The sequence below is a fragment of the Erpetoichthys calabaricus genome, chromosome 7 (genome assembly GCF_900747795.2).
Source record: "Erpetoichthys calabaricus chromosome 7, fErpCal1.3, whole genome shotgun sequence".
Lineage (NCBI taxonomy): Eukaryota > Metazoa > Chordata > Cladistia > Polypteriformes > Polypteridae > Erpetoichthys > Erpetoichthys calabaricus.
In genome coordinates, this window is record NC_041400.2 from 196,027,348 (window position 1) to 196,054,347 (window position 27,000).

At 39.0% G+C, this 27,000-nt stretch overlaps 2 protein-coding genes across 6 annotated transcripts in view; one reads left to right on the forward strand and one right to left on the reverse strand.

Annotated features, from left to right (window-relative positions):
• The window catches only part of pigg (phosphatidylinositol glycan anchor biosynthesis class G), a 1,234,979-nt gene that overhangs the window by 231,354 nt on the left and 976,625 nt on the right, over positions 1-27,000 (reverse strand). The window lies entirely within an intron of this gene.
• Positions 1-27,000, forward strand: part of lef1 (lymphoid enhancer-binding factor 1) — a 165,227-nt gene that overhangs the window by 5,280 nt on the left and 132,947 nt on the right. For all 5 annotated transcript variants that reach the window (XM_028805894.2, XM_051929930.1, XM_051929931.1 and 2 more), the window contains exon 3: positions 1,969-2,102. In XM_028805894.2, coding sequence (XP_028661727.1) covers positions 1,969-2,102 — 134 coding nt within the window. The remainder of the gene's footprint in view (positions 1-1,968; positions 2,103-27,000) is intronic.

Consider the following 27,000-nt stretch of genomic DNA (forward strand, 5'->3'; position numbering starts at 1 on the left):
AAGGGTGTATGTGTGCATAATATGTTCATGTATTTACAAAATATACACTGTGTGCAAGTGTTCACGTATACATATTAGAACATTAGAACACTCTAGACGAGAACCGGCCATTCAGCCCAACCATGCTCGCCAGTCCTATCCACTTATTTCTTCCAAAAGAAGAAAATATTGAATATTGAATGGCCATATTGTGTATGGCAGTGTAAGTATGCCTGAATAAACAGTTTTCATGCACGCCCTGTTTTCATGTACAGTTTATGGAGCATACGTAAAACAGTCTAGGCAGGCACATTGACACTACTATACATATATAATGTACATAAACACTGTATATACTTCACGATACAGTGTATTCTGTTTGTGTGTGTGTGTGTGTGTGTATATCTAATCTTGATTAGCTGTATTATCTGTGAGTCTGTATCCTTGTTTTTTTTTTTTTTACGTTTCTGCTGCTGAATTTCTCGACAGGATTATTAAAGTTTATCTAATCTAAAATCCTGTGTGTGTATCTATATTTATCTGTATATCTTAAGCGCATTCTTTACATAGCTGGAGAGGTATATACAAATACTACAGTACAATTGGTGTGTATTGATAGATTAGTTAGAAGACCATTACATTTGTCCTGCACACAAGTACAATTGTTGGTACCTTCAGGTGGAGTGGTGGCTCTGAGGCTAGGGATCTGCACTGGCAATCGGAAGGTTGCCGGTTCGAATCCCGTAAATGCCAATAGGGACTCTGCTCTGTTGGGCCCTTCAGCCAGGCTCGTAACCTGCAATTGCTAAGCGCTTTGAGTAGTGAGAAAATTGCTATATAAATGCAAAGAATTATTACCTTTTGTGCCTCGTTCTTCATGAGTGGAGTTTATGGTGCATGAAGTGACATGTGTTAACGTACTTGTCAGTTAAGTGTGGTTTTAGATTCTTATTTACCCCAGCCTGCCTGCTAAGAGCGACTTCACTGCCAGCCGCAGATGAATCCTGTTTATACTGTATAAAGTATGCTCCTAAAAGGTGTGCAGGACAGTGGTTTCCATTTCATTGTAAAGCAGAGCGTTGTTTTAAAAGCGCATTGCTATCGGTTTCACTGCCTTTCTTTTCATTCAAGATGAGCATCAAAGAGCTGTTTTAGTTTCCAAAGTCCTCCTTCTGACATTTGGAAGGAGTGGAGAGGCGGAGAGGGCAAGTGTGCCTGAATGCAAAAAGGTTGCAGCAGCAGTGGGGCATCCTTGTTTGACAGAATGGATGCCTTTTCTTCTTAATTGCTTTTAATTGGCGTGACTGGACAGAATTGTTCCGCTGAATAATATCTCTTTCCTGGTTTCTGGCAAAGGCTGCTGTGTGTTGTGTGCCCTCCAAAGAGGCAGTGTATTCAGAGTGAATCTTAGCTCTCTGGATGATCCCAAGCAATTCATTTAAAAGCCATTTTTATAGTTTGCTGATGTAGCTGCGACCTCTGTTTTGGGATTGGAGTCGTAACTTTTCTATTCAAAAGTTACTTGTGTGACGATGGGAGGGGAAAAAAGACAAAGCTATTGTTTCTTATGGCAGCACATTTGCAGATGAGCAGGGCAGAAGACATTAAGGTTCGTGCTGTTGCCATAGAGGTCCTGCATCCTAGGTCTAAATCCCATGCAAATGCCAAGTGGACTTTCGTTCTTGTGTCAGTGTGGATTTTCCTTTGGGTGTCCCGGCTTTGCTCTTACATTTCCAGGTTAGACTAATTGGACATTTTAAACTGGCCCTGTGTAAGTGACTCCTGTGACTGGCCTGTCTTGTGCAGAACTGTTTCCTGCCTGGCACCCACTGATGCAAATATAGGTTCTTGCCTCCCCGGGATCCTAAACGGGATTAAGCAGTTTTGAGAATGTTATGTATTTATTAACTTGGGATTGTTAACGATGTAATCAATTTGGGAGAAATGCACATTTTGAACTTGTGCTTTTATCTTGTTTTTTTTTTTTAGGGAAGCACCAGGATGGAAGCTTATATAACAAAGGTCACCCTTATACAGGATACCCTGGGTACATCATGATGTCTAACATGAGCAATGACTCGTACATGTCTAATGGCTCTTTGTCTCCTCCAATGCCCCGAACAGTAAGTTGCCTATTGAGTTCAGTTCCTGTGACATTCTTGAATGCCTGAGTCACTTTGAGTCACGCTGATATTGTGCTGGGCTGAGGTCTAGACAGCAGAGAAACGGTTTCGACTTGGCCTTCAGGTGCCCAAGATTGGGATTGGTTTTACGTTTTCCTAGATAAATTCTTTTGCCAAGTAAAGGCGAAAAACGCAAGCATATATATATATCCTTTTGACATTTTGTGATGTCGTGATTTGTCACTTCTACCTCTTTGAATGGATTTGTATTTAATCTGGATGGCCTGAAAAAGCAGATGCAAGCTGCTTCACATTCAATGAAAAGGAAAGGTGCATTTTGTTTAAACCGTATATACGTCATGCTGTTCAAGTCGAGGGTTTTAGGCTTTAGTCTGTCTGTTTCTGGGGAATGGTGAAGGCAGCTGTATAATATGCTTTTACCCCCTTTTGGCAATTCTCTATTTTAATAGTTCAGCCCTTAATGATGTTAAAGGAAGAGACTGCAAAAGTTTCTAAGCTATTGATTATTTTTTTTTTTCCCCTAGTAAGATGAGTTAAAACAAATTGTTGTTAAGGCTGGGTAGCAAGACTGACAAAAATGCTTTGAAATGTGCTGGGGTCAGTAACCTGAGCTGACAGATAGTTACTACATGTGATCTGGGTAATTTCATTGTATGCCTGTAGACTCACTGATTTTGTAGTATAAAATTTCGAAAGGTTTGAAGAAATTTTGGGGGGGGGGGGGGGGGGGGTGATTGGGGATATAAAAATATTACCCAGACACACCAGGATCTCAAGACCAATAGTGCTAGTGTTCTCTATTGTTTGGAACAATGCTGTTCTCTGTCAACATTGAGACCGCACGGCCAGGCCCAGGCCCTCTTGTGAACATAATTGTTTCTAGTAAAGTTTAAAAAAGAACAAAAGATTCAGGAAGATTGTGCCTTTTTTTTTTTTCCCTTCTTCAAAAGGTATGTCTGTAGGTCAGCATGAGGAAAACATTCCTTTGTGGCTTGCTGATGGGAAGATTAGTTTCAGGGCTGCTGTGTGCTTTGCTCACCGTCGAAAATACAAGTCTAGAAGTAGAGGGTAAAATACAGGGTTTTTTTTTTTTTTTTTTGCCCTTCCTCTGAGTTTCATCACATAAATAGAAATTGTCAAACTCTAGTGGGGTTATAAAAGGTAACGTCAATGTGTTTTACCATACTGTTTTGATGAGAAAAAAGCGTCTGCTTCCTTTTGTGATCGCTAATAAAACGAGTCTGAAAAAGACCGTACTAAGAAGGAAGCTGAAATGACTGCATGGTTAAATTATATAAATACTGTAATTAGTAGGTAGGCATAAAGTGTGGCCTAGTGGTTAAGGCATTGGACAATAAGCTGCAATGTGGCTGGTTCAGTCCAAGCAGTCTTTAGGTTTAATGCCACTCATTTTTTATGATAATGTTTAATATTAAATGTTTGTATTAGACTGAAGCAGAACATAGCAGTGCTCAAAGTTATAAAATGCTTTCTGTAAATGCGAAAGATATGGATAATGCATCAACTGAGCTAAAATTGAAGTCCTCTGCATATATTCATAACTTTTTTGTTTTTAAATTCTGCTATGCTCATTTAAACAGTGTGTGTGTGTGTATATATGTGATCTCTCACATAGACAGATATAAAGCTGAATTGAAAAGTGTTTCTGATTTGTGTGTAAACTAAGGTCTCCTGTCAGAGCACGCTCCTAGCTTATTCATACCAACTACGTTATCAGTTAATTCTTGACAACTGGCCTGCATTGCACAGTCAAGGTGTTATCATGTTGGCTTCGCCTTTCAGTTGCCTCATCTGGTAGGCAATTTTTGTTTTGTGCTCGGATGGGGACAGACACTGCCAGAGTAACAGAATATGGGGAAAAGGACATTTTAGTCAAAAGAAGGAACACAGATGGGTGAAAAGGGCCAGACGTGTGAGAACAAGTGTGCTTGGCCATTGTAGCTGTCATATGGCTTCAGCCAAAGTTATTCATGGGTGACATAAAGGAGTGTTGTAAAGTTTGTTTGGAGCACTCCAGGTGGTATGCTGAAGAAATTTTTTTTTTCCATTTAATTCCATTTATGTAAGCAAGCATATGATTTTTATATATTTGTATAGCGCAGGGGTCTCCAACTCCAGTCCTGGAGAGCTACTGTGGCTGCAAGTTTTCATTCTCTTTTCTTAATTAGTGACCCATTTTTGCTGCTAATTAACTATTTCCCTTTATTTAAATGGACTTTTCTTGAGACTCTGACCGGTGAATTGATTCTTTTATGTTTAGGTGCCATTTACGGAAAAATTTTCATATGAAGTGAGCCAACAGATGAACAACTAAGTTGAGGCCTCAAATTCCAACTTCACTTCATTCATTTTCTTAATTTGAAGCCAATTATCGTTGCTAATTAAACCCGTTATTTAATTCCTTGGCACTCATTCTGCCATGGCAGACATTTCCAAAACTGTTGATTTTTCTTTTTTTTAAGAGTGCTGTCAAAATGTTTTGTGGACCTGAGCAGACCAACATTACTGAGGGCCTTCACCTTTCTTTATTTTCAGTTATTGTGTGATGGACGCAGTGTTGTTATTTATGTGTTGGTACATTTTGTGTCTTAATATTGTTTGGTTGTTAATTAAGGAAAAAATTATAATTAAGCGGCCTGAGTCTTAAGATGTGCATCAATTAAAATTAAGGCAAAGAGTTAATTAGCAGCAAAATCTGATCACTAATTAAGAAAAGGGTTAGAATGAAAACCTGCAGCCACCGTAGCTCTCCAGGACTGCAGTTGGAGACCCCTGGTATAGTGTGTATGCATGTATGTGTATGTGAGTATATATATGTATATATGTGTGTATATATATATATATATATATATATATATATATATATATATATGTATATGTGTGTATGTATATGTGTATATGTGTATATATATATATATATATATATATATATATATATATATATATATGTGTGTGTTTTGTGCAAGTGTGTATATATAATATATAGAGTGTGTGTAACGTAAACAGTTTTGTAATTGGCATGCACCATCAATAGCAGATTTAAAAAGCAAAGACCACTCCATTGTCCCATAAACCCCGCAGGCTCCTCTCTACACTTGCCATGATATAGACTGCAGGTGTTTTTTAATTGTGCCTTCAGCTGATTTTTATACTTCTAAGACCTACATCCATTATTTCCTCTAAAGATTGTTTTAAAGTCACGACTTTGACTGTTCCTGTGTATGACTTATACTCTTATACTTAGTCTGGCCTTCTGTATGTACATAGAAAAAAAACCAGATTATGGTGCATGTGTGTGTATATAATCCAGAAAAGCTTAGTGTGTGTACTTGTAAGATGATAGAGGGAGAGACGTAGATTATTTAATACAACAAAGAAAAATGGTGTCTTGAACTTATTTATTGATTTAAAATATACACACAAACACTTGCTTGTTTGTTGTGAGTGTGTGTTGATGTTATCTGCTGAATATTCTTGATATGTCACTTTCCTCAGTTTATATATCCAAAAATTTAAAATGCTTACCTAATTGTGTCAGCCAGTGCCCAGGAGCTCCTAATTACAGCCTTTGTGTCCTCTAATGTCGCAGATGATAAAACTCATTCCTGGTGCAGACCGCTCTTCTTGTACCTGCCCATGAAGCTCCTTTGATCCCAGTGTTCCTAGTCAGGCAGAGGAACTTTCCTGTGTTGATTATATTTTGAATTCTTGCATTCAGTAGGGTGATCGTAGACCTCACACCACCCTACCATGTGTCATGTAAAAATCTTCAGTTATTCTTGCAAGGCATTGGTTGATTTTTATCTTACTGTACAATTCTGTTGTTTACTTTGCGATTATGCATTCTCTCAAAAGTGTTCTGTAACAATAAAAAAAGAAACCTGCAGTTTAAAATATTAAACAAAATGATCAGAAAATTAACTGTACGTTCAAATGTATGCATGTTTTAAATTTTATCCACTACTGCTCTTCATTTTGGGATAGAAAACAGGATGGATGTGCTTTACATCTGGCTGTTCGGTTGGTGAATCCAATCTTTTCTGGTACAGTACAGCTCAAGTATTCTTTCATCTTGGGCATAGACATGTGAAGTGACTTAATTAGACTGCAAGTGTAAATCTGCTCCCCTATCTGGGTTCAGATCCAATTTCTTATTCCAAACCATAGCTTGAATTATTATTTTTTTTTTTTGTTTAATGTGAATTTTTTTTAATTTTATTTAAATTTAAAGTGAATTTCCCCTTGGGATTAATAAAGTATCTATCTATCTATCTAATGTCTTGGGCCTCCCTTTACAGACAAATTGTCCGCTTTTACTCTGCTTATTAAATGCACAACTTCTAGAATGGTCAACCACATAAAGACTACACTTTTATAAAGGAAATTTTCAGAAAGTATAATTAATGATGTATTAGAAAATTAAGACATAAAGTAAGTAAATCAACTAGAGTGGAAATTTCCTAATGCATTCCTGTGCTCCAGGACTAGAATTTAAAACCTAGGAATTAGTAGAGAAGACTCTTACAGGGTCTTGGTAGAGTTTGTTAATCCAGAAAAAAGGAATGTGAAGCAACTTGAGTCTTGTTTTAAAGCCTTTGAAGAAGGAAAACAATGATCATGACAGCTCAAATTATAGCATGCAGTGCGTAGACAAAGGAGCCTCTACCTCTTTAATATGCTGCTGGACGCTGCCTGCGGTCCGCTTTTAAGCGTGCTCTGTTTATGTTGAATTGACATGGCAGGAAGAAATCAGCAGTGGCTGGCTAACACCAGCCTAACGCTGAGCCTTGAAGGCGTCTGGCGTTGTGCCTTTGCTTAGCCAGCAGAACCACGAACGTCTTGTTCTGTGCTCTGAAAGCGCGTCAATAAATGTATTCTTTATATACGGCACCTTTTGCGGCTAATACCATCTTTAGAATTTTGTGAGAACAGCGCCTATACTTAACAATTTTTATTTTAAGCAATAGTAGCTAGACTGTCAAATGAGCCGTTGAGTTTTGGGGTAGAATCTGTGATCTCAAGCCAAAATCTGCACCCATTTGGAAAAGCAGTGGACCAATCTCTTTGGTAATTTTGGGGGAAATTCTCTTCTTTGATGTGTTTATTTGCTTCTTTTCATGAAACTCTTGCACATCTGAGGATGAAGGACTGAAAGATTTGGTTCAGCTTCAACCCCAAACCTTTTGGCGTTTCCACCCCCCCCACCACTGCTTCAAAATCTTGTGGACTCCAGCTATACTTCATTTGGTGATTTAAAAAAAAAAAAAAGAACCGGAACCAACTCCTAGGGGAGTCCTCGTAATTGTGCAGGACTACAGAGGGGCTGCCCTGGCCCCCCCAGACTTGCTGATTCATGGATTTTGTAGCCGCTTTGATGTGGCTCTTGACTTGGACCAACTGCAAATAATTATGCTACACTTTATTGTATTTGGGACTGGCTGGCACATGCTAGCACTGTTTGTCATCAAGTCACTGGCGTTCTGTGAGGCAGACAGAATCTACCCTAAATGCTGGATATAGGAAAGGTCTGGAGATGTCACACAGTCGTGCTGCCACCTCGCTGATGCCAAACACGAACAATTATTAAACTAGAGGCTCTGAAGCCGCCTGGGTTATTGCCCCAAGATCAGGGGTGTCAAATTCAGATCCTGTAGGGCTGCAGGTTTTCGTTCCAGCCATTTTGATAATTACTAGCCAATTACTATTGATGATGAAACACTTTTTAACATAATTGTAATTAAACTGCTTTTTAAGACTTAAGTGTTTTTTTTTCCCCTTAATGGTAGTAGGGTGTTGTACCGATTAATGGATGCAATAACAAGTCAAGCAAAATGACACTTGATTGGCTAACTGAACGTATCACAATAGGTATGCTTCTTCATCTTGCCTCAAGCTTACATATTATAATCTGTTCAGTTAACCAATAAAAGTTGTCACTTTGCATGACTTCTCATTAATGGAGGATCGAGCAATAATGATACGCAAAGTGAGTCGGCATGACAGGCTAACCCGATCCAATTTACACATCTGTGAGTGTCCATCAGGTGAAAATCTGTGAGATATTTTGGTGCGCAAAACATGTTGTCAGCACACCTGGGGGTATTGGGGGGGAAATCAACAGCTTTGAAAATGTCTGTTGTGGCCAGGATATGAGCATCATCAACCCAAATGGTTTCACCAACAACAAGAATTACCTTCTAATGAAAACATTGGTTGAATTTTTGAGGCTTCTGTCTTAGCTGGTCATATGTCGGCTCCCTTTGATCTTTTAAGTGTTTATTTTTTTTATTGACTAGCAGCTGAACAAAAATGAGATCCAGAGTGTGACACTCCTGCTTTTGATGGAAAACTGTATCTAGCAGTGGTGTCCATCCATCCATCCATTTTCCAACCCGCTGAATCCGAACACAGGGTCACGGGGGTCTGCTGGAGCCAATCCCAGCCAACACAGGGCACAAGGCAGGAACCAATCCCGGGCAGGGTACCAACCCAACTGTAGCAGCGATGTGCTACATATTCTGTAAGTGCCTTGAGCATGGGAAAGGCGCAATATAAATAAAATGTATTATTATTATGTGTAGAAGCAAATTCCACAGATTAACCGCATTTGTAAAATGGCGAAAAGTACAGTTTTAAAAGCATGCTGGAATAGTGTGGTGTAGTGGTTAAGGCTTTGGACTGCAAAGCTTGAGGTTGTGGGTTCAGATCCCGCTACTGACACGGTGTGACCTTGAGCAAGTCACTTGACCTGCCTGTGCGTCAACTGGAAAAACCAAAAGAAACGGAACCAGTTATATCATAAATACTGTAAGTCGGCCAAATAAGTAAACGTAAATGTAATTTGATCTCTTGCCGCAAATTTAAAACCTCCTCCAGTTTGATCCCAGTGGGGTTTCTCTAGCTCCCTACCTACTTGTAAAGCAAAGCGAGCCCGTTAGGTGGACCCAAGTGAGGGGGTCCATGTTTTTTCGATGGCGGATTAGCGACCCCCGCAGGGTGGTTCCTGCTTTGCACCCGTTGCTCCAGGCATATACTCCAGCTGCCTGCAGTTATCATAAAAGTTTTAAAACAAGCTGAGCAAACATGTGGATGAATGAAAACATGTTCGGTAAAGGAGGGTGGGCGCACCACGCAATTCTCTAAGCTGGCGCAAGTGCTGCTACGTTTGCTCTCACCGCCTCTGTTCTTCTCAACAGTCGTCGGCTGCGGCAGAAAGGAAGCTGAAGCTTAATTTAGCTCCTCCGGAAGGCGCGTTGTCTTCGCACGTGTTGCACACAGCATTTTTTTTTTTTTTGGACTCTGTCAATCGGGCAGCTGTCGTCTTAAGTGTGTTTTTGTTTTTCACACTTCCTTTCCAAAAGCTTTCCCGGCTAGAAAGGCTAAGTAGCGCAAAAAAAAAAAAAGAGTGCGCATGCGTATAGATGCATGCCTGCTCACCGGGCGGCAGAGGTTGGCGCAGTCGCACTACCTGCAGAAAGAGCGCGCACAAACGGCCAGAAAGGAACGCCCCCCCGGTCTTGAGTCCGCCAAGCGAAGACCGTCGCAGGGCTGGTCTGGTTGTCTTTGGTGGAGGTTCAGTCGTGTGTGTGTGTGTGTGTGTGTGTTTTTTTATTTTTAACATTGCAAGAGTGGTTTGGCTTTTAATCCGGACGTGCTGCCAGTGCACACAGTTCGAAGGGTGAGTTTAAAAAAAAAAAAAATGAAAAGAGTTTAACATTTTTTTTTTGAGGAAAGGGGTACCTCATCTGTTCTGTAATCCAAATCCCCTGTCATTTGAACCACAGGACTTAGAAACCCGGTAATTATTAAATAAATGAACTCCGTGTCTCTAATCCTTGACGTTTAAATTCGGTGCAGCTGTTTTTGATTCTTCTTTTAGCAAAATAAAGGAAGGTGAACTTGCCTACTTGTATATCATACTTACCACAAGACTCAACAGTCGGCAGTTTAATTTAGTTTTTTTTTTTTTTTTAAATAATACTAGGCCCTCACGAAACTGTCACCCAGTTCGGGCCACGCTAATCAGATAGCAGACTGCTGGAAAGAACGGTTAACGTCTGGGTTGAACATGCGCAGGCCTCTCCAGACAATTTGCACAAGAAAGAAACCGTTTGGCCGCACGTGCGTCTGCCTTTTGATTGTTTTTTTTGGTTTTTTTTAACCTCCTTTGTGAAATAAGCTTTGATGTGACACGAGCATCTGATGGTGCAGCATTTTTTTTTTTTATTATTATTATTCCTGTCTTTATTTCCACAGCGCCAGAGAAGCAGCGATGACTGAGATTCGGACCTGCTTTACAATTCCTTCCCTGGTGAAACCCTCTTAAAGGTGCTCTGGCAGAACTGTGATTACAAAGCTACATATTTTCTATGGCCGAAGCATAGATTGGCTTGACTCTTTGGGTCACTGAATCCTACCCATGAATTTTGTGATAGATAATAATAATAATAATTTTTTGCATTTATATAGCGCTTTTCTCACTACTCAAAGCGCTTAGCAATTGCAGGTTAAGGGCCTTGCTTAAGGGCCCAACAGAGCAGAGTCCCTTTTGGCATTTACGGGATTCGAACCGGCAACCTTCCGATTGCCAGTGCAGATCCCTAGCCTCAGAGCCACCACTCCGCCTACAATAGATACTTTATTAATCCCAAGGGGAAATTCACATACTCCTGCAGCACCTTACTGATTCAAAAAACAATATTAAATTAAAGATTGATAATAATGCAGGTAAAAACGGATAATACCTTTTTATAATGTTAACATTTAACCCCCCCCGGGTGGAACTGAAGAGTCGCATAGTTTGGGGGAGGAACGATCTTCTCAGTCTGTCAGTGGAGCAGGACAGTGACAGCAGTCTGTCACTGAAGCTGCTCCTCTGTCTGGAGATGACACTGTTTAGTTGATGCAGTGGATTCTCCATGATTGATAGGAGCCTGCTGAGCGCCCGTCGCTCTGCCACTGATGTCAAACTGTCCAGCTCCATGCCAACAATAGAGCCTGCCTTCCTCACCAGTTTGTCCAGGCGTGAGGCGTCTTTCTTCTTTGTGCTGCCTCCCCAGCAAACCACCGCGTAGAAGAGGGCGCTCGCCACAACCGTCTGATAGAACATCTGCAGCATCTTATTGCAGATGTTGAAGGACGCCAGCCTTCTAAGGAAGTATAACCGGCTCTGTCCTTTCTTACACAGAGCATCAGTATTGGCAGTCTGTACTGTACTGCTCTGCTCTGTACTGATAATTAATTTTTGTCCGGTTAAAGTATTTTCCACCTCTACAGTGGATACAGAAAGTATTCAGAGCCCTTACCTTTCTGTATGTGTTATTGTTTTGTAGATTTAATTTTAATTGGATACATTTTCCAGTTTTGTTCATCAGGCTCTCTTTATATATAATACACTACTGTGGCTGTTCGTTTGTCTGTCAAGGATTTTAAATCGCCTGTAGCTCGCAAAACGTTTGACCTATTGACTTGAAATTTGGTACACATATACTACATGATGTCTACTATCTGCGTTCGGGGTGGTGATTGACCTCCAAGGTTATTCCTTTTTTTATTTTATTTTATTGTTGAATCAACTCTAAGCAGCGGCCAGCAGGGCGGGCGTGCAGCACATACGTACGGGTGCTGTTCTCATCCCTACCACCCTTGCCGTCACTTTCCCAACCTCTTCATATCTAAAATCAGCGGTTCTCAAACTGTGGGGCTCAGCAACAAAAAAGGGGGCACGAATGTTGCCATATGTGGCGTAATTTCGCTATTCGTAGGAAAATTTTAAACTTGTAGCGGTGTATCGGCAGCAAAAAATATAGGAATAAATTTTATTAGGGTTTCAAAAAAACGTTAGGGGGGCACAAATAAAACTGTTAAAGGTTGAGAAACGCTGTCAGAAATCATTCTTGAGGCAGATTGAAGACTTAAGTGCTGGCTTAAGTAATTAAGTCAGTGTTTGTTGTAATCAGTTTTAACGCGAAAAGATGCAGATGAAAGAAGAGAAGAAGCGGACCACTAGGGTGGAGATAAGTAGAGCTGCACGGGAAGCAGCAAGCGCATCAACCTCTGAGCAAACAAATGATAACCATACAGAGAGAGAGTGAAAATTATGAAAGCTCAAGTCAAGTGCACTGTTACTGGTGCACAATAACCTACGAGGGACATTTTTTGTTTATAAACCTATTTATTAAGAATTTCAAAAACAAATTCCATCACTTTTGTACATAGTCACCTTCGTTTGCAATGCAATTTTCCCAACATACCAGCTTTTTAATGCCCAATTACTACTCCTCCCGCCTTCACCGTTTCCAACAAAAATATAAAAGTGCGGAAACTGTTTGAACGCCCTGTTCCTCCAGGTTCAGGAACAGTTTTTACCCAACTGTAGATAGATAGATAGATATACTTTATTAATCCCAAGGGGAAATTCGCATACTCCAGCAGCAGCATACTGATAAAGACAATATTAAATTAAAGAGTGATAACAATGCAGGTATACAGACGGGCAATATCTTTGTATAATGTTAACGTTTAACCCCCCGGGTGGAATTGAAGTGTCACATAGTGTGGAGGAGGAACAATCTCCTCAGTCTGTCAGTGGAGCAGGACGGTGACAGCAGTCTGTCGCTGAAGCTGCTCCTCTGTCTGGAGATGATCCTGTTCAGTGGATGCGGTGGATTCTCCATGATTGACAGGAGCCTGCTCAGCACCCGTCGCTCTGCCACAGATGTTAAACTGTCCAGCTCCATGCCTACAATAGAGCCTGCCTTCCTTACCAGTTTGTCCAGGCATGAGGCGTCTCTCTTCTTTATGCTGCCTCCCCAGCACATCACCACATAGAAGAGGGCACTTGCCACAACCGTCTAGTAGAACATCTGCAGCATCTTATTGCAGATGTTGAAGGACGCCAGCCATCTAAGGAAGTATAACCGGCTCTGTCCTTTCTTACGCAGAGCATCAGTATTGGCAGTCCAGTCCAGTTTATCATCCAGCTGCACTCCCAGGTATTTATAGGTCTGCACCCTCTGCACACAGTCACCTCTGATGATCACGGGGTCCATGAGGGGCCTGGGCCTCCTAAAATCCACCACCAGCTCTTTGGTTTTGCTGGTGTTCAGGTGTAGGTGGTTTGAGTCGCACCATTTACCAAAGTCCTTGATTAGGTTCCTATACTCCTCCTGCCCACTCCTGATGCAGCCCATGATAGCAGTGTTGTCAACAAACTTTTGCGCCTGGCAGGACTCCGAGTTGTATTGGAAGTCCGATGTATATAGGCTGAACAGGACCGGAGAAGGTACAGTCCCCTGCAGCGCTCCTGTGTTGCTGACCACAGTGTCAGACCTGCAGTTCCCGAGATGCACATACTGAGGTCTGTCTTTAAGATAGTCCATGATCCATGCCACCAGGTATGAATCTACTCCCATCTCTGTCAGCTTGACCCTAAGGAGCAGAGGTTGGATGGTGTTGAAGGCGCTAGAGAAGTCCAGAAACACATAATTCTTACAGCACTACTCCCTCTGTCCAAGTGGGAGAGGGATCGGTGTAGCATATAGATGATGGCATCCTCCGCTCCCACCTTCTCCTGGTATGCAAACTGCAGAGGGTCGAGGGCGTGGCGGACCTGTGGCCTCAGGTGGTGAAGCAGCAGCCACTCCATGGTCCTCATCACATGTGACGTCAGAGCGACAGGCTGTAATCGGACTCATGAACAATCAGTAACCTTGTGTCACTTCCACTGCTACCTGCACATAATACTTCTGCCACTGTCTCTATTGGTTCCTAGGATTCTGGTTTTATTTATTTACTTATTATATTCATTTATTTATTGTGTGGGTTTTTTTTTTTTTTGGTCTATGTTCACTGTCTGCAGGGGCACATGCAAGCAAGCAAGCATTTAATTGTACATGGTACTTGTACAAATGACAAAGAATTGAAAAGATATTATGACAAAGCAAAAGACCTGTTTTCAGAAAACTTTGTAAATGTATAAATTAAATCAAAATCAAAAATCTTTCATTAATAGAAATATTCCGACTCGTAATTTACTACTTTGTAGAAGCACCATTGGTAGCAATTCCTGCTTAAAAGCCTTCTTGAAGAAGTCCCCATAAGCTTTGCACACCCCGATTTAGGCACATTATTCCATTCTTTCTGGCAGATGCTCTCAAGCTCCATTAGATCGGATAGGAAGTATCGGTAAACTGCAAATTTCAGGACTCTCCACATGTGTTCTTTGGGGTTTAAGTCTGAGCTTTTGGCCTGGCCACTCAAGGATACTCAGAGACTTGACCTGAGTGCTTTTTTTGGCTGTACGCCACCTTTTTGTTGTGTGAAAAGGTGGACTGTCACCCTAATTTGACGTGGCGTGCACTATAAAGTAAGTTTTCTCCAAGGTTCACATTCATCTTTTCTTCAGCTCCAACCAGTCTCTCTGTCCCTGCTGCTGAGAAGCACCACATATCATGATGCTGTCACTACTGTACTTCACTGTAGGGATGACATAAGGCAGGTGATGAGCAGTGTCTGGTCTACTCTTCAGTGCTTGGAGTTCTGCCCAGTGACTAGAGGATGGTTTTTACTCATGTTCTCAAAGCCCTTTTGAACCGTCATTCACCTTTTACTTAGGAGTGGCTTCCATCAGGCTACTTGACCATAAATGCCTGATTGACCGATTGCTGCTGAGATGGTCTTCCTTTGGACAGATTTTCCCATCTCAGCAGAGGACTGCTAAAACTCTGTTACAGTGACAATTTTGTTCTTGGTTGTCTCCCTTACTGAGGCCTTTCTTGCCTGGTTACTCAGTTTGGCTGGACAGCCAAGTCTAGGAAGAGTCCTGGTATTCAAGACTTCTTCCTTTTAACAAATATTGAGGCCACTGTGCTCCCAGGAACACTCAAAGCTTTAGGAAATGGTTGTATCTACTTGCTTTGGTCTATGCCACACCATAATTTGATCGAGGAGATTTAGCAAAGAGTTCTTCTGACTTAATGGCTTGGGTTTTTTTTTTTTGTCCTGACATGCATTGTGACTTATGGGTCCTTACATACACAGATGTGTGCCTTTCTAAACAATATCCAGTCAATTCATTTTGCCATAAGTGGACATCAGGTTCTAGACATATCTTGAAGATAACTAAAGCAAACAGGATGCACCTGACCACACTTTGGAATGCCACAGTAAAAGGTATGAAGACTTTTTGAATTCACTGTGCCTATAAATGCTCCATAAAACAACCAGGGTGCAGCATGTATTTTTTACAGAATACACTGCATGATTTTCTCACTGCTTTGAACATTTGAAATGGTGAGGCTATATGTGTATACAGTGAGTGTATATATTTTAGTACAACAATGCTCATCAGTCCAATTAATCTAAAATAGAGAGATTCACTGATGTGGTTTTCTAAATATGATTACAGGATATATGTGTGTGTATATGTATGATGAGATGTGTAATGTGTGGGTTGTTGAAAATTAGTTCATAAAATATGTAGCAGTATGAAGATAAGTCTGCAGGCATCAAGTGTGACGTTTGAGGTGTGTGTGTGTGAAGGGTACAGAATGTTAATGCAGTAAGTGTAAATTTATACATCTTTAATGGAGTTATTTTGGAGAAAGTAGGGAAGTTCTGCTTCTTAGGTGATACGTTGACTGCAATTTGTGGTGCAGGCACACCAGTGACAGTCAGTATGAAAGGTGCAAAGAATAAATCTTTGGATTAGTACCCCAGTTTGACTTTTTTAAAGGAGTGCCCTTGCATTGAAGGGGATGACCTATGAATGCCATGTGTAAAGTAGTATGGGAGTAAGACATGGCTGATGAAGCAAAGCTAGAAAGAAAAAACAGATCAGGTGGCATGTAGGAGAGAGAGGAAGATGAATATTGAGTTAAGAGAAAGGCATAGTGAGAAGGTGGTAGGTGTTCTGCTCAGAAACTGGCTGTGAGCTACATGTGCAAAACAACAGAAGGTTAAAGGATAATTAGATGAAGATTTACACCAAAATGGAGATGGAGGGGAAGAAACTCAGAGGGAGATGAAAGAAGGCATGATTGGAGTTGGTGTCAGATTATATGAAAAGAATGGGGGTCACTCTGAGGGATGCTCATGGCTTCAGAATGTGAAGAAAAAAGATTTGGGGGGTCATCCTTAGTAAACCTGGAAAATAGCCATTATACCTTTGGTGGTGATGGTTAGTGAGTCTGTGTACTCTAAAGGTGCACGGAAAACACTTTGGTTTCTTTGCAATGTTTTAAGGGCAGAGCCTTTCCTGGCTGGAGTTTATTTTTTATAGTAGTGCTCACTTATTGCAGGTGCACAGTGTTGCAACATTTTCAGAGGTAAAATGCAAGTATTAATTTTTCAAATTACTAAATACAGTACACACACACACCATGATTTGTTTAAACACTGGAAAAACAAAATACCGTAATTTGAACTAATTAACATTTCCATATTTCCCAAAACTTTAAATAACTCATTTTATTTTTTGCCCTGTTACAGAAAAGAATACCATTTAATGATTTGTGCCTCAAAATATATTGTCTATTGAATTCTTGGCTCAATTTACATAAAGTGTTGTTTCAGTATTATTTTGAGCATGCTTACCATTTTTCAGCCTTCAACATAAACATAAGTATTGTTTTTAATAAAAATTCAGGGCATTTGTAGGTTCAGGACATTCTGTCTGATAGGAAGGAGAGAGAGAAAAACTGGCAACCCTTTTCCCAGCTGATAAGTTTGGAAAACATGATTTACTCTGGTGTTGGTTCTGGTATTTTCTGTCAAGTTACAGTTTTGGATGTTGTAATGACGAGGTAGAGAATATGGTGTATGACCAAAAATAAGGAGTTAGTTTGATTGACCAAGACAAATTGTATGTGTTTGTGGCTTTTGGATTGTCTAGTCCTGTACTTCTAACTTTTGCCCATAAACCATTCAGTGACATTCTGCTGAATAAAGCAGGTGAGAAAAGGGGTTGGTGGTAAATTAATTTACATTTACATTTTACATTTACATCATTTAGCAGACGCTCTTATCCAGAGCGACTTACAACAGTGTTTGTTAGTTTTTTTGTTTTTTTTTCCCCACATACGCCTTGGGGTCAGAGCGCAGGGTCAGCCATTGTATAGCGCCCCCTGGAGCAATTACAGGTTAAGGGCCTTGCTCAAGGGCCCAGCAGAGTAGGATCTCTTTTGGCACTGACGGGGATTCGAACCAGCAACCTTCGGGATACCAGCACAGATCCTTAGCCTCAGAGCCACCACTCCGCCCCGTTTATTTCCAAGTTCTACTTAAAGACTTTATAGTACATGATAAACAATATGGCCCATGGTTAAAATCGCAGCAAGTAAGGCCACAAATTAAAAGTTCAAAGTATCCATTCAACCGTAAATTGTCGTAATCCAATAGCATCAGGTTTATTTAGAGTTGCTGCTGATACCCTGCATGTACATCTTTCATTTGTAAAGAGAAAACCGTGAATGCAAGATACACACATACAGACGTGAATAGAATGTGCATACTTTATTCATATAGTGGCTAGATTTTGAAACAAATTTCCTGGAGCTATGAGGCAGAAATGGTAAACTTTGCTCCACCATGCTACCCTAAGGTTAGAACTGAGCTGCATTTTTGACTTCCAATTGTATGTTTCAGAACTATGTGTTTATATAGTTAACATTTGTCAAGGGACCTATAACAAGATTTTTTGGGATATTGAGAAGGTGTTAGGCATTTGGTATCTCAGGTTTATGTGGAAAAAGTAGCCTAGATAAGGATTCAGAATCCAAATGTTAGCAGCTCTGTAACAGTGTAGCTGGTACAACAGCTCAGCATTGGTATACCTGTATACTGTAGCTTCTGTTAATTGAATGACAGGATTTCCTTATGTTTGACAGTGTAGTTCTGATGTGCTTATACCATAATATTAATTTACTGTTTGGATTTACCTTTTTTCACCATGATTTTCAATTTCTTATTAAGGTTGACGTTGGAAGCAATGAATGCAGCATGATAGTTGAAAGAAAAAAAATATGGTTTTAAACAAATACAAAAAATGAATGTCACTAAGCTTATAATTAATGGACTGGCTGGACTGTTGGTCTTGAACACTGAATCCAGATTTTGGTGGAAGATATGGTAACAGCTGCACCACAATATCAAAGAGATTTCAAGAACTTGCTTGACGCTTGTGCTTTAAAGCCAGCTGGAGGGGTTGTATATGAGTGCCTGAAAATGAAGTCTGTATTTCTGAAACAGCCATGCAATATCTGTGCAGAAATAAAAATACAAGTATAATATGGAATTTTTATATTTGCTGTATTTGTTAAGAGACACGTTACAACAATTTAGAACATGAATGGCATCTATGACTGTGGACATTGTCAGTTTTATGCTGTAAGTATAAGTTGGTACTTTTTATAACTGTTAGCATACATAAAATTACAGATTTTTTTTTGGTGGTACAACTCTGGATTTAATTGAACATCTTTGAGAATCTGATGAAAAATATTCTAATTTACTTGTAAAGGTCTGGAGGTCCTCTGGTTTGTATGCCACTGTGGTGAAGTGTTCTCTCTGAAGCTAAGCACAACTGTGAAACCTTATGATGGAGGCAGACTGGCTTATTTGGACAGACCTTTAGCATTCACAGTCTGATTAACCAATGTTTGCAAAGGTAGATTTTTAAAAATACTTTATGTGCATTTATTTAGAGATCAGTTTTAGTTTTATTCCATGGTATATCAGCAAGATTTTAAAGCTACTCTGTAATTCATGTTATGAGAGTTTGCTGTAACTTCAAGAATTCTGCATTCCATGTTTATTTTTTTCACACTGTGTCTCAGATAAAGCCTAAATTTGTCTTCCCGATTTTAAAACCATTACTGATTTATTCTAGTTGTCTTTTTTTTAAAAAAAAAAAAACAACAACTTTCCTATGCTTGTCATATATGTAGCTGGTGTAAGAACCCTGGCACGTTCCCATAAAATTGCATCTGTTTGTTATACTCCATGGATAATCCTTATGGGTGAAACTGTTACAAAGAGGTCAGTGGTAGCCTTCTGCTGTGTTTCAGTCTTTTGTCATGTGAGCCCGGTTAGGGGTTTTAAGCAGCCAGTAATGTGAATTAATGAAGAGGTCTGAATTGGGAATATTCTATTCAAAAAAGAGATTAGGCTACTGTTGAGCTGCTCATGAATAAGCAGTTGTCCCTGTTTTAGAGCTTCTAGTCTTGCACAGGGAGAGAACAGCTTCTCTTTCAGGAAAAATTGAGTGTTTTGTGGGGGATTCCAAGCCATTTGTCATAGTGGAGTGTCCAAATTAACTGCCATTTCTGACCTGCACTCCTTTTGCCTTAATATTTTAAACATACTGTATATACTGAACTTATTTTAAGTCATTGTTTATACAAGTTGTGGTAGTTTTAGAGTTTAAATTCCTCGTGTATCAGTCTTTATATTTTGCCTTTTTAAGTGGGCTCTGGCCTACCATTTCACTAGGGGTATTTGAGTAAAATTTGGTAATCCTCGGAGGAAGTCAGTTTGTGGTTCATCTTCGTATATAAATTGTTTTTTAGTGTGTAGTTCTTAAAGTGTAATTCTCTTAAACATTCCCACCACACACATTTAAATAAAGTTGGTTTTAAGTAATATAATATTTAACTATTCAGAAATCACTATTTCTTTACTCCTGCTTGTATGAACTGTAGCACTGTATTTAATGGTTCAGCCATTGTTCAGTTAATGACTCGGTTCTTGTTAGGTTTCTTAAGGGCTTGTCTTTCGCAGTTCAACCTATTGGCTGGTGTATGTAAATACTAAATGCCCTCTTCCTCCTCTGGTTTGTTGGCCTGTTTCATTCAGACCAAAGTGAAAATGATAAAAGTCTTTGGCAGTCTTCTCTCTAGTTGTCTATTGTAGATACTGCACATGATTCTGCAACAGATGTTTATCTCTGCTGTACCATTTTTTTAGTATGTCTGTTATAAATACGTATAATATGCTGCCAGTAAGCATTTTAATTGTGCTTGTGCAGTCATGTATGTTTTCTAAATTGTTTCATGCTCTTCGTTTAAAGCAGTTTCTGATGAGGTTTTTATTGAATGGCATCAAAGCTTTTGAGATTCATAGGTGCAGTTTGTACATTTAAAAGAATAAGTGCACCATTATTTAATTTTCCTTGAAAGAAAATGTTGGATAGTAGAAGCCTTCCATTTCAAAGGTGTTGTTTTTGCTGTTGTCAGTGTTTGGTTCTTGAGGTTCTGGATTTGTTTTTTTAAGGTTAAATCTTAAAACGGTGATTAAAAGTTTCATAGTGAGATTACTTTTTTGCTTCTAAACAAGAGGTTGTTTTTTTATATACACCACACTGTAATGGGATGTTTGCTAAATGTATGAAAAGTTGACACCTCCTTCCTCTCTAGAGTAGGCTATGTTTATAAGGTACACCCTCTTAGCCAGCTGCACTGGGCCTCATGCTCTACTGCTGTGATGTGTTGCAAGACTTGTGAGAGCTTCTCGCAAGTCAAACCACTGTACCTGTGCTTTATGTTATCTGAGGTTTTGTGTAGCTGGAGCATTGGTAAAGGGAAGCATTCAGGTAGCTGTACTTTTATACAGTCTGAGCTCAACTCGGCTAAACCACAAGAGCACCTGCTGTGCAGCAAAGCTGCAAAGTAAAGCCATATAACAGGGAGCAGGCTCAGTTGCTTTTTTTTTGCTTTGTGCGGTCTGCTTTGTGTAGTGTTGGGTGGGGAATGATTGTAGTATTTTTTTTTTTTTTTGCAACTTCTGTTTATGTAGATGGTAGTGCTTGAGTTAGTGTAAGTTTCTTCCTTCTCACACCCGCTTGTAAACTTCTCAGAAGCATTTTGCAGCTTTTGTTTTTGTCTAATCAGTTCATTCATTCATTCAGTTTGATGACTTGTCTCCCACCCCCAACCAAGTTGCGCTTCTTCAACAATGTGCTCCCTCTGCTGATCATATATTTCAGTTTCTCGAAGAGCATAAATTTGTTTGTCCCCATGCTGCACTTGCCAGCCATATTTATTTAGTACTGTGCTTTGTTACACACCTTGCTGTAAAAGACAGTTTTCACCCTCTATGGAGGATTTAATTGTTATACATCAGTGGATTCAATTTGTCTTTTTTGAAACTGACCAACAGAAAAAGTCTCCATGTCAAAATGAAAAGTTATTGCAAAATGGTCTAAATAAATATAACACACAAAATAATTGATCATAGAAGTAACCCAAACCCCCAGTCAATATTTAATTGATGTACCTTTTGGCAGCCATGACAGCCTTAGTCTATGTGGAAAGGTCTCTGTCCACTTTGCACATTTGGACAATTCAGTTTTTCTCTCATTCTACTTTGTAAAACTGCTCAAGCTCAATTTTCTTGTCTGTCCACAAATTCTCCATTGCATTGAGAATTGAATTCTTAATTTGGCCACTGCAGGACATTAACATTATTGTTTTGAAGTCCTTCTTGTGTAGCTTTGGCTTTATGTTTGGGATTGCTGTCTTGCTGGGAAACAAATTTGTCTCCCTCCCAAGGTCCAGGTTTCTTGCAGACTCCATTAAGTTTTTGTCCAGGACTTCCCCATATTTTGCTGCATTTGTTTTACTCTCACAGGCTTTTTACAGCCTGCTGCGGAGAAACATCCCCACAGCGTGATGCTGCCACCACCATGCTTCACAGTGGGGGTGGTATGTTACACTGCACGTTACATAAAAACACAACGTTTAGTCTGATGGCCAAATAGCTCAATTTTGGTTTCATAAGACAATAGAACTTTCTTCCACCAGACCTTGGTCTCTCCCATGTACCTTGTGACATCTCCGCTAGAGTTTGTCAGGTTCATATTCTTTCTCATTTGCCCCTCTCCCATAAAGCTATAATTGGTGAAGCACCTGGTCAGCAGTTGTTGACTTCAGTCACTCCAATCTCAGATAGTGTATCTTGTAGCTCCTTCAGAGTTTTGATGGGTCATTTGGTGGACAGTCGAACTAAATATCTTCTTGCACAATCACTCAATTTTTGTGGATGGCTTGCTCTATCAGATTTATAACTGTCGCATACTCTTTCCATTTTTTACTGATAGATTTAACTGCCCTCCATTTGATTTGGGTATTTTCTTGTGTCCATCCCCAACTTCTGCTTTTATCAGCTGTATTCGGCATTATCAATTGCAGTGTGCCATCTGTTGTAATGCTTTGCATTTTTCATTGCAAACATGAGTACGTCTATTATGCCATATAATTGAGGCAACAGACAAACACACTTGAACTTAAAGTAAAATTTAAATAGAAAAATATACAGGAAATATAAAAGAACTAGCTGTGCTGTATGACAGTAGATATCTGGCTGTGCCATGATGGCTAGTGAAATCGACAAAGACCACAGTGTTAATGTTTGCAGTGCACTATCTATTGAATGTATTTTGTAATGCATGAAGTAATAAAACACATTGCATGGGATTTGTAAAAGCAGTAAAAGTTTGACAAATGCAGTGCATTATATTACTACAAATGTTTGTGATGCACCATCTGTTGGAATGACAGACATAGCGATCAGGCAATGCACATACACTTATACCATTTATTATGGTGGATAATAGTGGGGAAACTAATTTTGTTTGAGTCCTTTAAACATTTTGGTGATCTTTATTAATGTAGCCAAATACGAGCAGGAAAAAAAAAGTATATAAAAAATCATTACAAGCTATAAAGAGGGCATTCAGGACCTGATTTTGAGACTCCTGTGGTTACTAGGTCGTGGTGTAAGTTGCATATGCCACCTGTTGGAATGTAAAATGCATCTTGGAATGTATATATCGAGAGTGACATCATTTGAGTGAGTCACAAGTGATGTGATATAGGAATTTTGGACTGCAATACCAAATAATTATGTAGATGGTACTTCTGCACTTAAATCTAAGTGTTAGACCAATGGTCTACACTAGTGGTTCCCAAACTCTGACCCAATTTGGCTTCAGGTTTTTGTTACAACCAGTTTCACAATCAGTCAGCCATTTTAACTATGATTGATCTCATTTAATTATTATTTTTGTATATATATATATATATATATATATATATCTTATTCCACATTCAGAAAAGCATAGCAGTGGAAGTGTGATTTTTACATTTCAGACATTTAGAAATATTCGTTTTTTTGCTAAAGCTTTAAATACTTAACTGTTTTTTGTTTTCCTATCAATTTTTGCTTTGTTTTGTGTAGTTTCCGCAAGCAGAACAGATACCCGGGAAAACAAGGCTGCAACTACTTCTGCTTTAAACCCACCAAAGTGCTTATTGGTAAAACAAATAATGAGTTAGAAAAGCAGAGAGAAATCATGTTTATGATAAAAATCTCACAACCCAAGTAAAATAACAAAAAAAAACCTAATTATTTCCACTAGTTTCGAACTTTCTGTGTTGAACCTAAAACTTAAACTGTCAAATAACCTGCTTCGTTAGGCTAGGAGTCCAGTTTAAAACAGAAGTTGGGTATAACAAACATGTAGCCACAGTGGTTCCCCAGGTCTGAGTTTGGGAATCGCTGGACTACACAAATTACTGTGGATTGGGCCAACTACTTGTGGAATTTAAAAAGCATTCTCTGCTTTAGGATGCCATTACCTGTAAAGTGTTCAATATTTCCTTTCTTTTTGCCTCTTAAGCATTTCACTCCTGGTATTTTCACACTCATTAGTTCAGTTAAGTGATTCAAGGGCCAGATATGACCATCCTCCTGTACCTTACCCTTGGTCTGAGTGGAAAAAATGTGATTTTTATTTGTCTTGGTTCCTGGATGAGATAAATTAGACTAGCCCAAGTGGTATATTACTCAGATTGTTAGTCCATGAGGGTAATGGTATATTAAGGCTGATTTGGGCCTGGCTGATAGCTTTTAAAGTATTTGCCTACATTATAAGGTTTGCCTCCACCATGTGCCTTAATCTTTCTGTACTTCTGTAGTTTGTCCATGTGGAATTCATTAGTGCAGTAATTGAAAATTAAAACTTTGCTGAAGATTCTTTAAAATCCAAATACTACCTCTTAACCTGTGACTTTCTGGATTTAAAGGAAATAACCAATAGTACATCAAATTGCACAATATTGTGTATGAAAGAGAAAAAAGTTCAGCTATTACTTTTTCTGCACTTTCTCACTAGTGGTACATAAATTACTGAAGTATGTGGTGTTTTGTTTTTTTTATTATTATTTTTTTAATTGTTGGATGTAACTGATTTTTTTGACCATGGTATTCATATTAAGTTTACATATCTTGTAAATATTTTAAACATGTCATATTGTTATTTACGTTGTTAATCACAACTCTGTGTGAAATTCAGATTCTTTAATTTGTGCTTATTTTCATTTCCTTAAAAGATTTGGTTTACTGCTTCTTCCTGGTGTGATACAGTGCATGCTGGATTGTACAAGTAAAACCTCATGTAGTTTTGTACTGTAAATGGACATTTCGTGAACATCCACATGGATGGTACTGCACAGAGAGTATAAGACAGCCACTCTGTGTGAAGCTCTGTATAGTGTGCATTCTTCTACATCAGTAGAGATGTTCTGAATATAGTTAATCTTCAGAGAGGGAGCCATTATAGCCAGATCAGTTTGTTATTAGACAGGACTCCGTCAGAACTTGATGTGATCTTAACAGTGCTTGGGACTGGAAGGCTGTTGAGAAGGGAACTGCAAAAAACGAGCTGATGTTTAATTGGGAGGCCAGCATTTCTGTATCAGAGATTGAAAGGTAGACTTTGGAAATATTTCCTTTGGAGATGGAAAGAAGGTTTGAGTAAAGCTGAGATGTAACATTCAACTGTTGACTGGCAACTAAAAGAGCAGTGCTTATTCATGTCTGGTTAAACGCAGAAACAGGACTATGAATTTTATCATTGGTGATGGTTATCTTCTAAGTTGTGTAGCTTGGACATCACCATTTGAATTCGGGCTTACCTGCCATACCTGACTTGGAATTCAGTCATGTCTTCTCTAACTGCCACTGGGAAATATTAGTCATACACTTACCATTTTAAGTTCTATACATCTTCAATGACTGCTTATTTCAAACTGAATTTGATAATTTGATTTGATCAGACATCCCATAGCTTGTGGATTAATCTTACAGATTTTTGGTAAATACACAGTACAATTAAGAACAGTTTTTCCATATAGTAAATATAAAAAAAAAAAAAAAAATTAAACTAATGTGTTAAGTTTTAAACATTTCATGCAAAGTGAATTGTATAATGTTAAATAGCTAGCTTATTTATAACCTGTTGTTATGAGCAGCAAGCACAAACATTAGTTGGGTAACCACCTTCTTACCTCTCTGGCTCAGTCGTCTTTGGAAATCCATGAAGAGTTTGTCCAGCAGAACAGGATAACTGTTGTCTTCTGGCACTGGATTGTGATTCAGTCAGGCAAGAGCAATACTTTTATTATGGTGGCTATAATAAATAATCGTAGTCCCATTGGGCATGGCCAGATTGTATATATTTACGTCTGTCTTTTTAATTTGAATAAATCCAAGCCAGTTTTTCAGGTAGTTTTAATGAGACTCTCCTGAAAGTTTTTATGAACAGTTTCAAAGCATTAATTTCTGTTTAGAAATCCTCAAATTGCACACAAGTGATCCAAGATAGTGGACAGCTGAAGAGCCCCTGAAAGTTTCATATGAATTCTTGTGCAGTGCTCTGCTAAACAGCATGGCCTAAGCATGATTTTAAATGTCACGATTGGCTTCTATAAGCTGAACTGTGGACCCTGATCAAAGGAAGACTGTCACTGGCTGATGTGACAGTGCTGAAGTAGAAGATTCAATCAACAGAAGTTTCTTTATCTCTGAACAAACCAAAATAAAGAAACATAAAAATTTAACAAAGGATAGGAGACTATTCAGTCCTTCCGCCTTATTTTTTTAGCTAGTATCTAAGCTGTCCCAATAACTCATCCAGTTATTCCTTAAAGGTTGTTCAGGTTTCTGCTTCCACTTAGTGACCCAGTTTGTTCTAAATTCCCACAACTCTTTTGAGTAAAGAAGTGCTCTGTGTTTCCATTTTAACTTTTTCCATGCATAATGGTAAATTCTACCACTATTTTAAGCTGGTCAATGTCAAATTGTTTCTGGTATAGAACTTTAGGATTTTTGCCAGTTGTGAGTAAGTCAAAGCAAAGCATTTGACCAAATATTGATATTTCTGTTTTAAACAAATCACACTTTAAGTCAGGTGTGTTTGTGTCATCTGTTAGTCTCAGTCTCTTTCAAAATCTCATGCAGTCCTTAGCAGGTAGGAGGAGTTGTTGTGCAGTATTACTAAAGGGGTGAAGGTCAGACAGAGCTAGGTTTTGTTGCTGTATTAAGTGGAGTTGTATTTTTTTCTGTCCTTTTTTATTCCTCTCCAGTCTTAAAAGCGTAGCTCATTTAAAACTAAAGAAAATAAGTTGTGTACAGTTTTGAATTATGATAAAATGCTGAAATATAGGCTGTTTACCATTGCATTGTTTTTTTAAATCTTCAAGCATTTACCCATAATTAAAATTCTGAGACTCTGTAAATTCATCATTGGCAGTTAGTAATTCCATTGCTTGTAGGTAAGGATCATTGTATATATGCCCAACCCTTAACTGTGAAAAACAGAATACAGAGTGTTTCCAAGTGTCCAGTCCTGGATAAATACAACAGGTAAGAGTGAGTTTATGTGCTAAAGTCATGCTTCATTGGGCATTGTGTCCTGTGGAAAGGCGAAAAGCATGCTGGGATCATTTGAATCAGCATGTACATAGTGTTATGTACAGTAGTTTAACTCTGTTTTCTTTACATTACAAGCTAAGTAGGT